The 12940-nt window shown below is 40.5% G+C and overlaps 1 protein-coding gene across 1 annotated transcript; it reads left to right on the top strand.

Moving 5' to 3' along the window:
* Positions 1 to 7908: 7908 nt before the first annotated feature.
* Positions 7909 to 12907, top strand: gosr2 (golgi SNAP receptor complex member 2). The gene is made up of 6 exons (XM_017433505.3): positions 7909 to 8090; positions 8325 to 8389; positions 8903 to 9011; positions 9829 to 9961; positions 10153 to 10293; positions 11236 to 12907. Exons 1-6 carry the CDS (start codon positions 8062 to 8064, stop codon positions 11395 to 11397), a joined length of 639 nt encoding a protein of 212 aa, XP_017288994.1. The 5' UTR covers positions 7909 to 8061; the 3' UTR covers positions 11398 to 12907.
* The last annotated feature ends 33 nt before the right edge of the window (positions 12908 to 12940 follow it).

The following is a 12940-nucleotide window of genomic DNA, read 5'->3' on the forward strand; positions in this document are numbered from 1 at the left end:
CATTAACCCACACAAACATGGCTGTAAGTCAGTAAATTTAACAGATATTGAGCTCAGATTTGGGCGGTAGTAGCTGAGAGTCATTAAAAACACATACTCTGAGCCAGTCAGCTGACAAAAATGCAAGAGATCCTAAGATCAGAGTGATCATGACCTAAAATATTAACTTAAAAAAAAAAATTAAATTTTGGGGCTTTACTGCTACAGCTTTACTTTCATTAAGCTGCATCTTTTTGGGCCTGCATAGGAATCCACACACTGAGTTTCTGATCTAGGTGTGAGGAGTGTGTTTAACTTGTCATATCTCTGTAGAAATGTGAAAGTTTACATTCATGAGAACCAATCTCTTCTTTCACTCAAGAATATTTTCAAAACACATTATTATTTTTGCACAGCGACTTTTGTATGATAGTAGTTGTCAGTGTTATATTAGACATACCTTGGCTGCTAAAAGATCCTTCAGGTTTTTGTTTAAAATGCTCCTATAAACTGTTGAGAATAATGTCTGTTAGCAAAATATCTTGAAAACCACTTGACAGATTTAAATGGAAATCTCAGAAAGTAATCAATGCATGCACATCTACAACTGATTCACTTTGTACAACAATATAAAGTTTCTGTGCATATAAATCTTGTATGTGTTTTTTTTTTATTGTATGAGCTTCTTTCCAAAGGCTGAGGTTAGCCAAGTTCATATTGCTCCACTACTGACTCACCATATTAACTGATCATACTGTAATATTGCAGATCAATATTTAACTTCATTTAGCTTTAAAAAAAAGCTGCATTCCTCTTAGCAGAGCTGCAGGACAAAAAAATGAGACAGAGGAGCGTGTCAAGGACTGCTGGGTAGACTCAGGTGGAGATATTGAAGGACATCAAGGAAAAAGACAAAGATGGAGGGATGAGGGGGGAGACTTTGTGGCCCCAGGAGGCCGATCCCCTACTGCTGCTGTTGTTGTTTCATAATGAACTCCAAAAGCCTTCATTTCCCTCTGTACTGCGAGGAGAAGGGGTGCAGCGATGGGGGCTGCTGAGTCCTGAGCCGAGTTCGCACGCACAAGCCTCAGGGGTGGCTGCTCTGAGCAGGGCGGGGTAGGGGTGGGAGCTGGACCGAGCCGGGCTGCGGACTATGCTTGGAACAGTTCTAGAAGGGGAAAAAGGGTGAGGGCAGGGAGGTTTTTGCATATCTGTGTGAGCTTACCTGCACCGTGCACACCTGTGGTCACTTCAGCGGGAGTGACATGTGTTTGTAGTGAGGTTTTTTTTTTTCTGTGAGCGTCGACTGCAGTCAGCCTGCTGGAGCTGGAGCGGGAGCTTTTCTTTACGACAGCAAAACATAGATTAAAGGCCGAACACACTTTGAAGGGATGCCTATCGCCTGCCTCTAAAACATATCATGTTGAGAAATGGTGGAGTTATAGCTGCTTTGTTCAAGGCTTGAAAATAAAATTACATGCAATCTCATCTACGGAGGATGTGTGAGTGTCTTTCAGGTCTTACACACTCAATGTCTGTAGAAAAATTACTGAGTAAGAGCCATTTTTTATGGTTATTGTTGCTTAGTTGTGGCATCCATCTTAACATGAGTTGGCTCCAAAAGTTATTCAGTTCTAGATTATTTGCTGAAAGTTTAATTAATTAATTAACTTACTAACAGACAGACACACTAACACAGAAAAGGGCAAAAACATTATCATCCGCTTTCATCTTCCAGTGGCGGGTGATTTTAATGACCTCTGACCTCAGAGGTAACCGTATCTCTTGTGTTTGCTGTTTCATTCAGGCTCTGCGCAACTCAGGTCTGACAGGCATGAATGAATTGTTAAACCATTTCTTTTGTTTTTCCAGATATGTATGAAATTTTTGTTGCTAGGCAAGAAGATATTATCCATTGCTTGTTACATAGCTTTCAAGTTTATGGATCACTCATTTGCGTAAGAACGTGTTAACTGAAGCGTAGAAAGTTTGCCAACGTTTTGCTGAAGGACACAAAGCGTAGACCTGTGCTGTAACAGGAAGCTGCGAGCCACGGGTCAAACAGCTACACCCTGCAAGACTTCCCCCTCTGAAGAGGAGACACTTTGGGTCTGATCCCCTCATGCTGACAGTGGACGGTGGGGAGAAGAGAATTTAATCTGGTGTAAAAATAAACAAACAAGAGGTGAAATGAAGTGAGATAGAGACTCGTGAATATGGCATGGAGCAGGAATTCGGAATGTGAAATGACTAATGCATTCGCTCAACCCACAACAAGAACATGCACTGCCTGGAGCTACGACAAGGCTGAGTGCATACCTGTATGGGGGGGGAGGTGGGAGGGGAGTGGGGTTCTGTAGGTTGGGGTGAACAGGGATGGTGGCTGAGCTCCTCGAAGGTTGTTAACAGATGCTTAACTAGGAAGACGGCACGATTCAAACCACCTTCTTCTGCTGGAGGTGAAGAAAACGGCACCGAGCTGCCTCTCATTAGTTTAGATTATTAGATACCAAAAAGAGGGCAGACATTTTAAAATCATGACTTAAAACTCAAGGCCTAGCATTCCATGAAGGGATGCATATCGCCCGCCACCTTTAATACCACAGATTTAAACTGAAATCATCTTATGCTAGGAAAAGATAGTCATTTTATTCAAACTTGGAGTATGTCATGGTGATGACTCTCAGCTGCTATCATGACCAATTTTAGCTCAGTATCTGTAAAACTGACAGAGTTGTAACCATTTTTGTGTTGGCTAATGTGAACTAGCTGTGGTTTCATATTATTTCTGTATTTTATTTTTAAATGTTTTTATACATTTGATTGATTTTTGAATTTGTTCGTAACTTTTTGCTTGACTGAATGTTGAAGCACTTTGGTCGGTTTTTGCTGTTTTGAATGTGTCATAGAAATAAAATTGGCATCGACGTTGCTGTCCATCAAAAATTAGGTTGACTCCAAAAGCTAATAAGCTGTAAATGTGCTTCTAATGTTTACATTCTGACAGTTTTTTTAAGAACCGTCCATTATTTTATAAGATATTTTACTGACAGACAGGGTTGACGCCACAGGTAAGACCAAGGTTTTAACCCTCCTGTGGCCTTTGGGTCAAATTGACCCAAAGTTACAAGGGCTTCTCTACCTCTCTTTCTCTGTTGCACAAAATGTATGTATTGCACAGCAAAATATGCTGCAAAATCTGTCCTGGTTTCTAAAAAAAAACAACCCTATCAGTAACCTCCCATTCCAACTGATTCCCATTGGGAAGCCTCTGGGGAGGACATTCCCATGGTGCTCACACCTGCAGGCTTCACCGTATGGTTTACAAGGCAGCCGCTGTGCTAGGACATGATAAGACCTCACGCACCTTCAGAACTGACTCCCCGCTCCCCTGATCAGTGCATGGCACTCCTCTCCCTTTTTTTCCCACAGTCACACACACACCGGCACACACCCTGGCCTCCATCAAAAGCAAAATAAAACCTTCCCACATCAACAATGTCCAAGACAGAAAAAAACAACACAGATAAAGGCGAGAGCTGCGTGTTCCCTCAACAGTCTGGGGTTATTTCTAATCTCCATAGCTACACAAGTGTGCAGTCTTGATGTTGTGTTGGCGACTGTTGGCAATTAAATCATCACTGTCATTAAAGGATTCAGGCACACAATGAGGTACTGTCAGCGTGTGATGGCTTTTGAGCTCCAAGAACCACACACTAAGCTAAGTGACACACATGAATTAATTGTGAGCGTGTGGTTCAGAACGGGGGGTGGGCCTGACGGCGAGGAGGAAGCTGTCAAAGAGGGGAAGCCCAGTGATGCTCTCCATGCCATGGCTGTTTGCTGTTCACATCTCATCCAACCATGGAGGTGGAGATCTCCTCCTGAGAGGTCTGCGTGTCACAAGTGGAGTAAGACCACAAGCGTGTATTGTCACCTTCAGGTCAAAAGAAAAGAACAAGCATGAAAAAAAAGCAACATGAAACAACCCTCCTGATCACCTTCGTGAAGCAGCTCGTTCTTTGTTCTGCAAGAGAAGAAAACAAAGTCCAAGAAGAACATCAGAAGCAGATTTTCTTTTTTCTTTTTTTTTATCAGGGGGCCAGATGGGAGAGCTGACTTAATAAAGAGGGACGCTTTTAAAAATGAGTTTGAATGTGCCAAAATTTAAATTTAAGGCCCCAGAGAAGGAATTTTTGGCTTGTTTCTGGATATAACATGTAAACTTTAACACAGTGCTGTGCAAAAGTTTCAAAACATCCATCCCTCCATTAATTATGGAGCCAACTGTGCCTGCATTTCAGACCATGTGCATTCATTAATGTTTGACTCAGTATGACAGCTGATTTATGTTCCCCTTGCATTATATTGCTTTATTGTGTGAATCAGTTTATAGTTTATAGTCATTTATAGTTTCTCCTGTATGTTTTTCGAACTTTAACTACTTCTCATATATCAAAACATTCAGCTCATTCAGGACATTATGGCTATGACTTTTGTTCTTTGTAACTTTCATTTTTTTATTATTATTATTTTATTTTATTAATGATTTTTTTCTTAGAGAAATGCATTGAGATGTCTCCATATCCATGACAAGCTGTGCTGTACTTCAGCACACTTGTTTCATTTCTTTATTTTTCTTTTTCACCATTTTATGTTCAGCACTTCAGTTACTGGCATATGTTTTAAAAGTGCTTGATAAATACTTAAATCCTTTTTTTAAGTAACAGTAAAGGTACCAGGTTTTATTGTATTGTATTATTCCAAAGTTTTTCTTCATTCAGTTTAGTTCAGTACCTGACCATTTAAAATAAACAAATACATAAACAAAATGTGTTTGCTTGTAAAAACTAGTTAACTCTGACGTAGGTATGATTTAAGTTATAAAAAATCAGCAATTTAAATAGACAAAATATACAAAATATTAGCAAAAATATTTACACAATTTCATTTTAGTACTATTTCACTGTTTTTGTCTTCATTTTTTTTTATGGTAACTTAAAAAAAAGTAAAGTTTTGAGTAAAATTAGTAAAATTATTGCACTAACAAAGTGATTTTCTTACATTTTAGCTGAAAACCTAAAACATAAAAAACTGAGGTGAAGCTTGTTGCATCACCTTGAGTCAGGATTTGATTTATTTGCTGCATTTCTTTCTAGTTCTTATGAGCATCTCTTTATAATACAATAGAAAGCCAAAACATCACATTTATTTACATTTAATTAAGAATGTCTTGCTTCTTCAAACCAAAATTGAGAGTTTTGCACATTACTATAAATGAAGGTGTATCTGGTGGATAGTTGGTTTTGTGCTTAATTGTGAAAAGGTGAACTCACTTTTTGATCGTTTTGCATCTTTTTGTGTGATAACTGACAGCCACGATCACTGCAATCAGTATGAATCCAACTATTTGTGAACATCTGACCTGATGGGGGTGGCAACAATGGTGGTCAGTCAGATCCCTGAGCGAAGCGAGCAGGCTGGTGGGTGGCATCCCTTCTGACCTGACTCCCTCCACAACCGACTAAGACGTTGGAAGCTTATGAGTTTCTCCTGTCACCTCTGACAGGCCCTCATTTGCTTTCATTCAGCATCTCATCACAGCTTCAAAGATGAGTGGCTCATCTCCCTCAGGGGTGGGGGTGGAGGTGGGGGGAGCAAGAAGATCAACGTGCCCTCCAAAAATGACTGGTATCCAAAGATTTTTGACCCGGGGGCGATTTCTGCTCCTCATAAATGGCTTCTTCATTCTGTCTGTCTTGGGCAATCAGTGCAGAGTTATGACGCATTATGCTGCCTGGAAAACATCATTAAGTATATTATGTAGAAGTAATTTACTAACATATCATTTTCTCTGGGTGAACAAAACAGTGTTATTGAGGGCTGCAGTCTTTGTAGCCTCAAGTACACAGACTGCTTTCTTCTTCCAACCAATAATAACTTTGCTGCTGTTGTATACCCAGAATCCAGCGACTGATCAAGCACTACATTTTGTTTTGCTCAAAAAAGAAGAAAATAAAAATCCCCTAAGGGCCACAGTTTGGCACTGACAAATAGCATTCTTTAGTAAACCAGACACACACAATGTAGATTATGTCAAATCTTTTCTTCAGACTTCTGCTTAAAGTGTGATAGCAACAAAAAACCTGGTGCAACAACGTGGGACATGTCGGTCAGTCGGAGGAGTGTGATCCAGCTCCAGCACCTGGCGTCTGGAATCCAGTTTGTGCCCGTGGTGCTCAGGTGTGGAGGAAAACCAGTAAGCTCATCTCATCCTTTCCTCAGGGCTAAAACATGAAGGACAGACAGGGAGAACCCCGTGACCTAAATGCAGATCCGTAGAAGAAGTCTGAGCAGGAAGGGGGTCGGCTGGGGGGGGGCGACATTTTCCTCTGTCTTTTAGCATCTTCTCCACTCTGAGCAGTGTGTATGTCCAACCGCTGCCCTGGGGACATGTTATGACAACCAAAAACGGTGAGAAGTGAGAGCAAGAAGTGACATGAACAGATTTCAGGGTTTCTGACATGAGAGGGTGGGTGAAAAGGACCTCTGCTGAGAAGTGTCTAGCCTGGAGATACAACCATCAGCTCATGTACCATCAGGCCGCCGCGGGAAACTGTCTGAGCCGACCTCTGATTGCTGTGCTGAGTGAGGAAAACAAATACAGCTACCGGTGGTAAACAGGAGCCTGAGACAGCTCAGGCAGATAATTGTGCGAACGCAGATTTAGTATTCACACTATAGCAATAATCTTTTTCTTTATTTTTTTGTCTTTTCTTCTGTGCATACTTTGAGCTATTGTACCCATTCAAATGTCAAATTGTTTGAATCATTAAAGGATGCTTGAATTTACCTTACCTGTTACCTGTGTACTCATTGTTATTTTTTCCCCTCCCTAACCTGCAGACACCACAATGATGGAAGTTTGGGGTAAAATTGATTGATATGTGGTTTTGCTAAAGTGCCAGGCAGCGCCCCAGGATAATTTTTCTCCTATTCAATCACCACGGAGCTATTGTGAAATGTTCAAATCTTGTTCTGGGAAATCCAATCACGCCACCTTCACACTGTATTCTTTGTCAGAGTCAGTTGGTGACTGGAAAAAAATCACAAATGAAAAAAGTTTGATTTAATTTGCTTGGTTCCCTCCGTCTGCTGGCGAGACGGAGGCCACTTGATGAGCAACAGAAATATTCAGACATCTGTCTGTCTGTGGGGGGAAAAAAGAAGAAGAGTAGCCAAAATAGACTCAAGTGAGAAAGCTGACAAAGCTGACAAAGCTGGCCTCAGGACATGCTTCTCAGAGTCTTTCCTGTCACATGTCTACATGTCAACAGATTATGCGTTTGCTCTTGTGGGTCAAAATTATTCCTGACAGCTACTACTTTTAAGAGAATATAAAGTGTAATGGAAATGTAGCCCACGGCCCTAAATTAAAATCTGGAAAGTCTAGAATCAAATGATTAAGGAGTAGTTTAGTTTCAGTGTCTTCTTGACATGCAGTGCATTTATTTAGTCTAAGTAATGATGTAAAGCGCTTGTGATCATAAAGCCAGTAAAGATGCTTCTTAAAATGCAATAAATACCTTGATATGTGCTGGGGTCAAAGTTTGCCTGCTACTCTTCCACATGAGTAAAAGTGTAAAGGTCTAAAAGCATTTAATGCCAAAGATCGTTAATTAGCAAAATGTCACACAGCTGCAAATAAGACAGAACTAAATGTTACTGAAAGCTGTAATAAAAATATGGTTACAAACTTCATGACGTTTCATGCATAGAATGACAAAGAAATAGCCGGCAGAGAAGCGAGCGATGAGCATTATTGTAAAATTACATCTTGAGTGTCTGAAATTTGCAGCGGAGTGAGCACTCTTCCTTTCTTTTATGTATTTTCTGTTCTCGCGAGATTTCGCGCAGCTTCCGTTGGCCATTTCCGTACACAAAAAGCTCAGCTGATGACGTGTACACTCCTCTTTCGTTAGCTCGGTAGCTTAGCCACCTGTCAGAATAGAGGAATTCTAATTTTAAAGGAGTGATAAAATAAAACGGACACAAAGCGTTTCATTGGCTTGATTAAAAGAAATGGAGACGCTTTACCACCAGACAAACAAGTGAGTGCTGTTAGTGTTTCTGTGACAACTGGAGACTTTTTAGCAACGTTAGCTCATAACTACCTAAAACAATCTGTTATGTGTCTCAAGTTAAAGTGTAACTAATATGGACACACAATGACCTATTAGCTATGCAAAGTTGTCGCTAACGTACGTGAATATGTAACAAAAATTAATATTTTAATTGTGTTTTCAGTTTATGTTCAATAACGTTAATTTTTGAAACTGAATTAGACAAATCCAGGAGGTGCAGTCCCAGATGGGAAACCTGGAGAGGACAGACCGACAGTCGGTTCACTGTGAGTAAATATCACCAATATGTGAGGCTTCATTTCGTCTTTCCTATGTTTGTGTTCGGCTGTTATTAGAGCTGTCTGTGTTGATTTCAACGCCACCTCCTGTCTACTTTCTCCTAAATGTGGAGCTAGTTTCCACTCCGTGCTTGTTGTGGCTGTTTGCTGCTGATTCGGATGTAGTGACAGGAGGAGCTGGGGAGACTGATGCCTTTCTGACTGGTTGTTTTCTGTGGATGGAGCCTGTCTGATCAGCTCGGGGCTGGGACAGGAAGCAATAGGGTGGGAGCCAGTCAACCCCCCTCCTCAGTTCTTTTACAAACTATGACATCACTTTATATTTTCACCAAAGGGAGGATGTGAGCCCATACAGTAATTAAGGAATACCACCCATGCAAGCTCTTTATAGATAGGACTTATTGTTTAATAATATGAGCTTTCACTGATTCCAAATGCATCTATTTAGTGATTATTTTCTTTGCCTCTAACGTTTTGTTTCCCCTTTTCCTCAATTACCAGTGTTAGAGAATGAACTCCAGGCTCGAATCGACCAGATCTTCAGCGACCTAGAACGCCTTGAGATCCTATCCAGCAAAGAACCACCAAACCGCCGTCAGAACGCCAAATTGTGAGTTTGGACTGAGTTAGTAGGTAGTGTTCATAAAGCCCCTGAGCTGACAGGGTGAACTATTTCTCATAAAGTCGCAGGGAGGGTGCAGAAGACAAAACATGCAGCCTTCTCCTGCCCTGTGGCGATGTGGCTCTATGAAAACATTTCCTCAGAAGCCCCCGTCATCACCAACATTACTGCTGCGCCGGGCAGAGATTCATCTCTGACTTGGGTAAACAGGCCTTAGGGGACACAGTTCGCCCCATCCCGAAGCTTTCCTGTGATCCTGGCAGGTCTCTTGGAGGGCCGGAGTGAAGCTAAAGACACGGCTCATCATTCCAACTGCATGACATTTGAGATTCAAAAGAAATGGTTTAACCCAGAAACACAACAAATACTTGAGTTGTTCTTCAGATGAGACACAATAAGCAGTTTTATCAACTATATTATTACTGTAAAACATTTACCTTTTTAAAATGGTGCAGAAGCCAGTTTAATTCTCTTATTGTTGTGTTATTGTTAAAGAATAAACATTCAGGTCAGACAATGAAGCTTGTATTATTTTCATATTTACTAGCATTTATTTTTAAAAATAACTTGCGTAGATTGACTCTGTTAAGCAACAGAGAAAAATAGATAAAACTGGATCTTCAGGTGCATGACTGCCCATGACTGAAGATGATTAAGAAATAACTTCCCAGGTCTTTGTAAATGACTTTCTTTATACTTTTATGAGGTCATTTTTGTGACAGAAACTTAATTTGTTGCATTTAAAAGACCTGCATACCTGTAAGGTCTGTTTTGTGAACATTTTTCTTTCTCTGCTCTCCGTTAGACGAGTGGACCAACTCAAGTATGATGTTCAGCACCTGCGATCGGCTCTGCAAAACTTCCAGCACAGACGCTACACCAGAGAGGCCCAAGAGAGAGAAAGGGAGGAACTCCTGAGCCGCACCTTCACCACAAATGTAAGTGCGTAAAGAAACGCTGCGGGATGCAAACTCATGCTATAAGCAGTAAAGCTGACCAAGTTTAAACTTTCTAAGTTATCGAAGAATCTAAAGCACCTGTGGCATTGTGTGTCCGGTGACGGGACTCACTGGTACATTAGCACACAAACTGAATGTTGTGGAATAAAAATAATTATCTTATTCAACAGGACGCAGATACATCGATCCCTATAGATGAGACCCTACAGTTTAACACCAACTTGCACAACGCACACAGAGGCATGGATGACCTGCTGGGCAGCGGCTCGAGCATCCTCAATGGCCTCAGAGATCAAAGATCTACACTCAAGGTGTGTGCAAATCATGTGGAGTCTCTCGAAATTTATAAATAAAAAATCTGAGGCAAAGCAACAGATTTTTTCATTTTATAAACAGTTTTTATTACCAAGAAAAAAATCTAATAAAATTGTGGTTGAGTCACAAACCCAGTTCTGACGTTGTTCCTGAGCCCATGCACTGATGCAGTGGCCCCTGAGGGCCCAAAGGTCACAGCCATCCAAGACTGACTTTCAGTTTTGTCCTTTGAGCTCAGAGGTTTCTTCAAATTCTTCAAATCCTATGACGATATAATGAAATGTAGCTGATGGGATAGTTGAAGTTTTCCATTTTTCTCCATTAAGGAACATTATTCTGAAACTGTTCCACTGTGTTTAGATGCAGTTATTCTTCTGGGAGATCCAGCCTCTCTAAAATGCTCCATTTATAACCACTCGTCTTCCTGACCTGTTGCCAATTAACTTATTTATTTTTTTATCCATACCACTTTCTTTCACAGCCTTTTGTTCCTTATTTTTTCCTAAAAATGGTACAATAGTTAAAACATTTGAAACAAAATGTGTTTGAGATTTGAAAATCATTGCATTCTGATTAAAATTTCTTTTTTTTTTTTAAATTTTACACCACCTCCCAACTTTTCTGGAACTGGGGTTGCATATTCCATCTCCTGACCCAGTTTCTGGCGTCCACGTTGTCCACAATCGTCTCATTGTTCCTGAGCGTTTTAGAAGTGGGTGGGTGAGTCCTTGTTTCCAGGGAGGAGATGGGCTTCCTGGTTTGGCTTCAGGGCTCTTATCAGGGTGTGACTGCTGCTCAGCACTCACAGCCTGGCAGTCCCGTCATGAGAAAGCGGCGCGTCAGGGAGGGTCCCGGCGCTCTCCCAAAATCTGATGAATTAGTGCAGATACTGTAAAGTATTGTGCATTTCAAACTGCCTTTTTCTTTTGTCTCCACAGGGGACACACAAGAAGATGCTGGATGTTGCCAACATGTTGGGTCTCTCTAATACGGTGATGAGGTTTATAGAAAGGCGAGCCACCCAGGATAAGTTCATCATGATTGGAGGGATGTTGTTGACCTGCATCTTTATGTTCCTGGTCATCAGATACCTGGGTTGACAACCATCCATCCATCTCCATCTGACCAGTCGAGGACATTTCAGCAGTGCGTCTTCCCACATGATATGAATTTTAACTTTAAAATAACTTTTATAAATGGTGCCATTATGCTGTCCTTTACTGTAAATGGATTGCCACCATTTTACTTTCATTTCTAAATGATAATGGAAGAATATCCCACAGACAGTATTTTACTGCACTCAGAGCTGAGAAAGTGTAACGTTTCTGTTCAGTTTGCTGCTTTTCATAGATTTACAGCCAGACATCCACTCTTTAAGAAAAACCACTGTAAATACTGTAAATCATTCTTGTGACTTCTTTCCTTTTCCTACAGTGGAAAAGGAAATGATTCTGTTTCTTGCTTTGTCACTAATTTTATCATTTACAAATATATAGGAAAACAAATGTGAAACTGTTCAGAACCCTCTGCGTATCGTTACTTGTTTTCTGACATCTGATGTAAAAGGTTGTTTGCTCAGTAAGTAGAACTGGCCGAGACTAACTGTCTAACACAGGAGCACAATTAAATGTGGAAAATAACACACATAAAACAAAACCTCTGCAGCGCATTTGGAATTGCTCCATATTTTTTTAGCCTTTTTCATTTTGGGGAAAAAAAAAAAAAAAAAAGAGTCACAGATGTGACACAAAATTATCATTTGAATGATTTAGCCTTTCTTTCTATATTGTTTGCATTTACCTTTTGGCATCAGCTGATATAAATCATCTTTGAAGTTTCAAACTGCCTGACTTGTCAGCTGACAGCTAATTCTGCTCATTAGCGTTCCTTTTCTTGTCATGAATTTCATGTTTTCAGGACGATTAGCTTTCAGGTTCTTTCCTTTTCCAAGCAGCTCATTTTGTTTGCACTTGCTCCACAGCTGACTTATAAGAAACATCCTTTACCACACGCCATGCTAAATCTGAAATTAGTTTTATAATCCTTCCCAATTTTCAACTGACAGCTGCTTTTTGAGGCCATGTTTCCTGTCAGTCATCCAGTTCAGTCATCTCCTTAAAGTCTCCAATCCTCATCCTGGCGGTCCACTATCCAGCATGTTTTAGTCGTCCCCCTGCTCCAACATGATTAATTGGCTGAATTACCTCCTCAGCGCATCCTGAAGTTCAGCATATCTGTGTTAATTAAATCAGGCGCGTTGAAGCAGAAAAAAACAGACAAAACCTGCAGGATGGTGGCCCTAAATGACAAGGATTGGTCACAAATTCTCTACTGGTTCTAATGCTGTTGATATTAGGAGACATTTTTATTCCAAGTAGCTTTTATGAGGTTTTTTTTTTTTCAAACAGATCATAAATAGGTATTCAGTGTAGCTACAGCACCACCTACTGTTTGCTGATGGTATCTATAAACTGTCAGCTGAAATGATCAGTGGCTCCAAAAGTTGGGGTCCTTTAATAGACTCCAAATTTCTGCCTCCATTTTAAGTGATTTCTTATGGCCTATTTTCACCACAGTTGTTACAAAGAATTAAAACATAAATGACTAAAAGTGGTTCTGAAGTTCAGACTGTTTGTGTTGGAA

Source organism: Kryptolebias marmoratus, linkage group LG12 (assembly GCF_001649575.2).
Source record: "Kryptolebias marmoratus isolate JLee-2015 linkage group LG12, ASM164957v2, whole genome shotgun sequence".
Classification (NCBI taxonomy): domain Eukaryota; kingdom Metazoa; phylum Chordata; class Actinopteri; order Cyprinodontiformes; family Rivulidae; genus Kryptolebias; species Kryptolebias marmoratus.

Excerpts from the sequence above, each read along its gene's own strand:
- gosr2 (XM_017433505.3), top strand. The coding sequence starts at position 8,062 with ATGGAGACGCTTTACCACCAGACAAACAA. Across the intron at positions 8,091-8,324 it reads CTTTACCACCAGACAAACAA|ACAAATCCAGGAGGTGCAGT; the intron begins GTGAGTGCTGTT and ends AAACTGAATTAG. Across the intron at positions 9,962-10,152 it reads GCCGCACCTTCACCACAAAT|GACGCAGATACATCGATCCC; the intron begins GTAAGTGCGTAA and ends CTTATTCAACAG.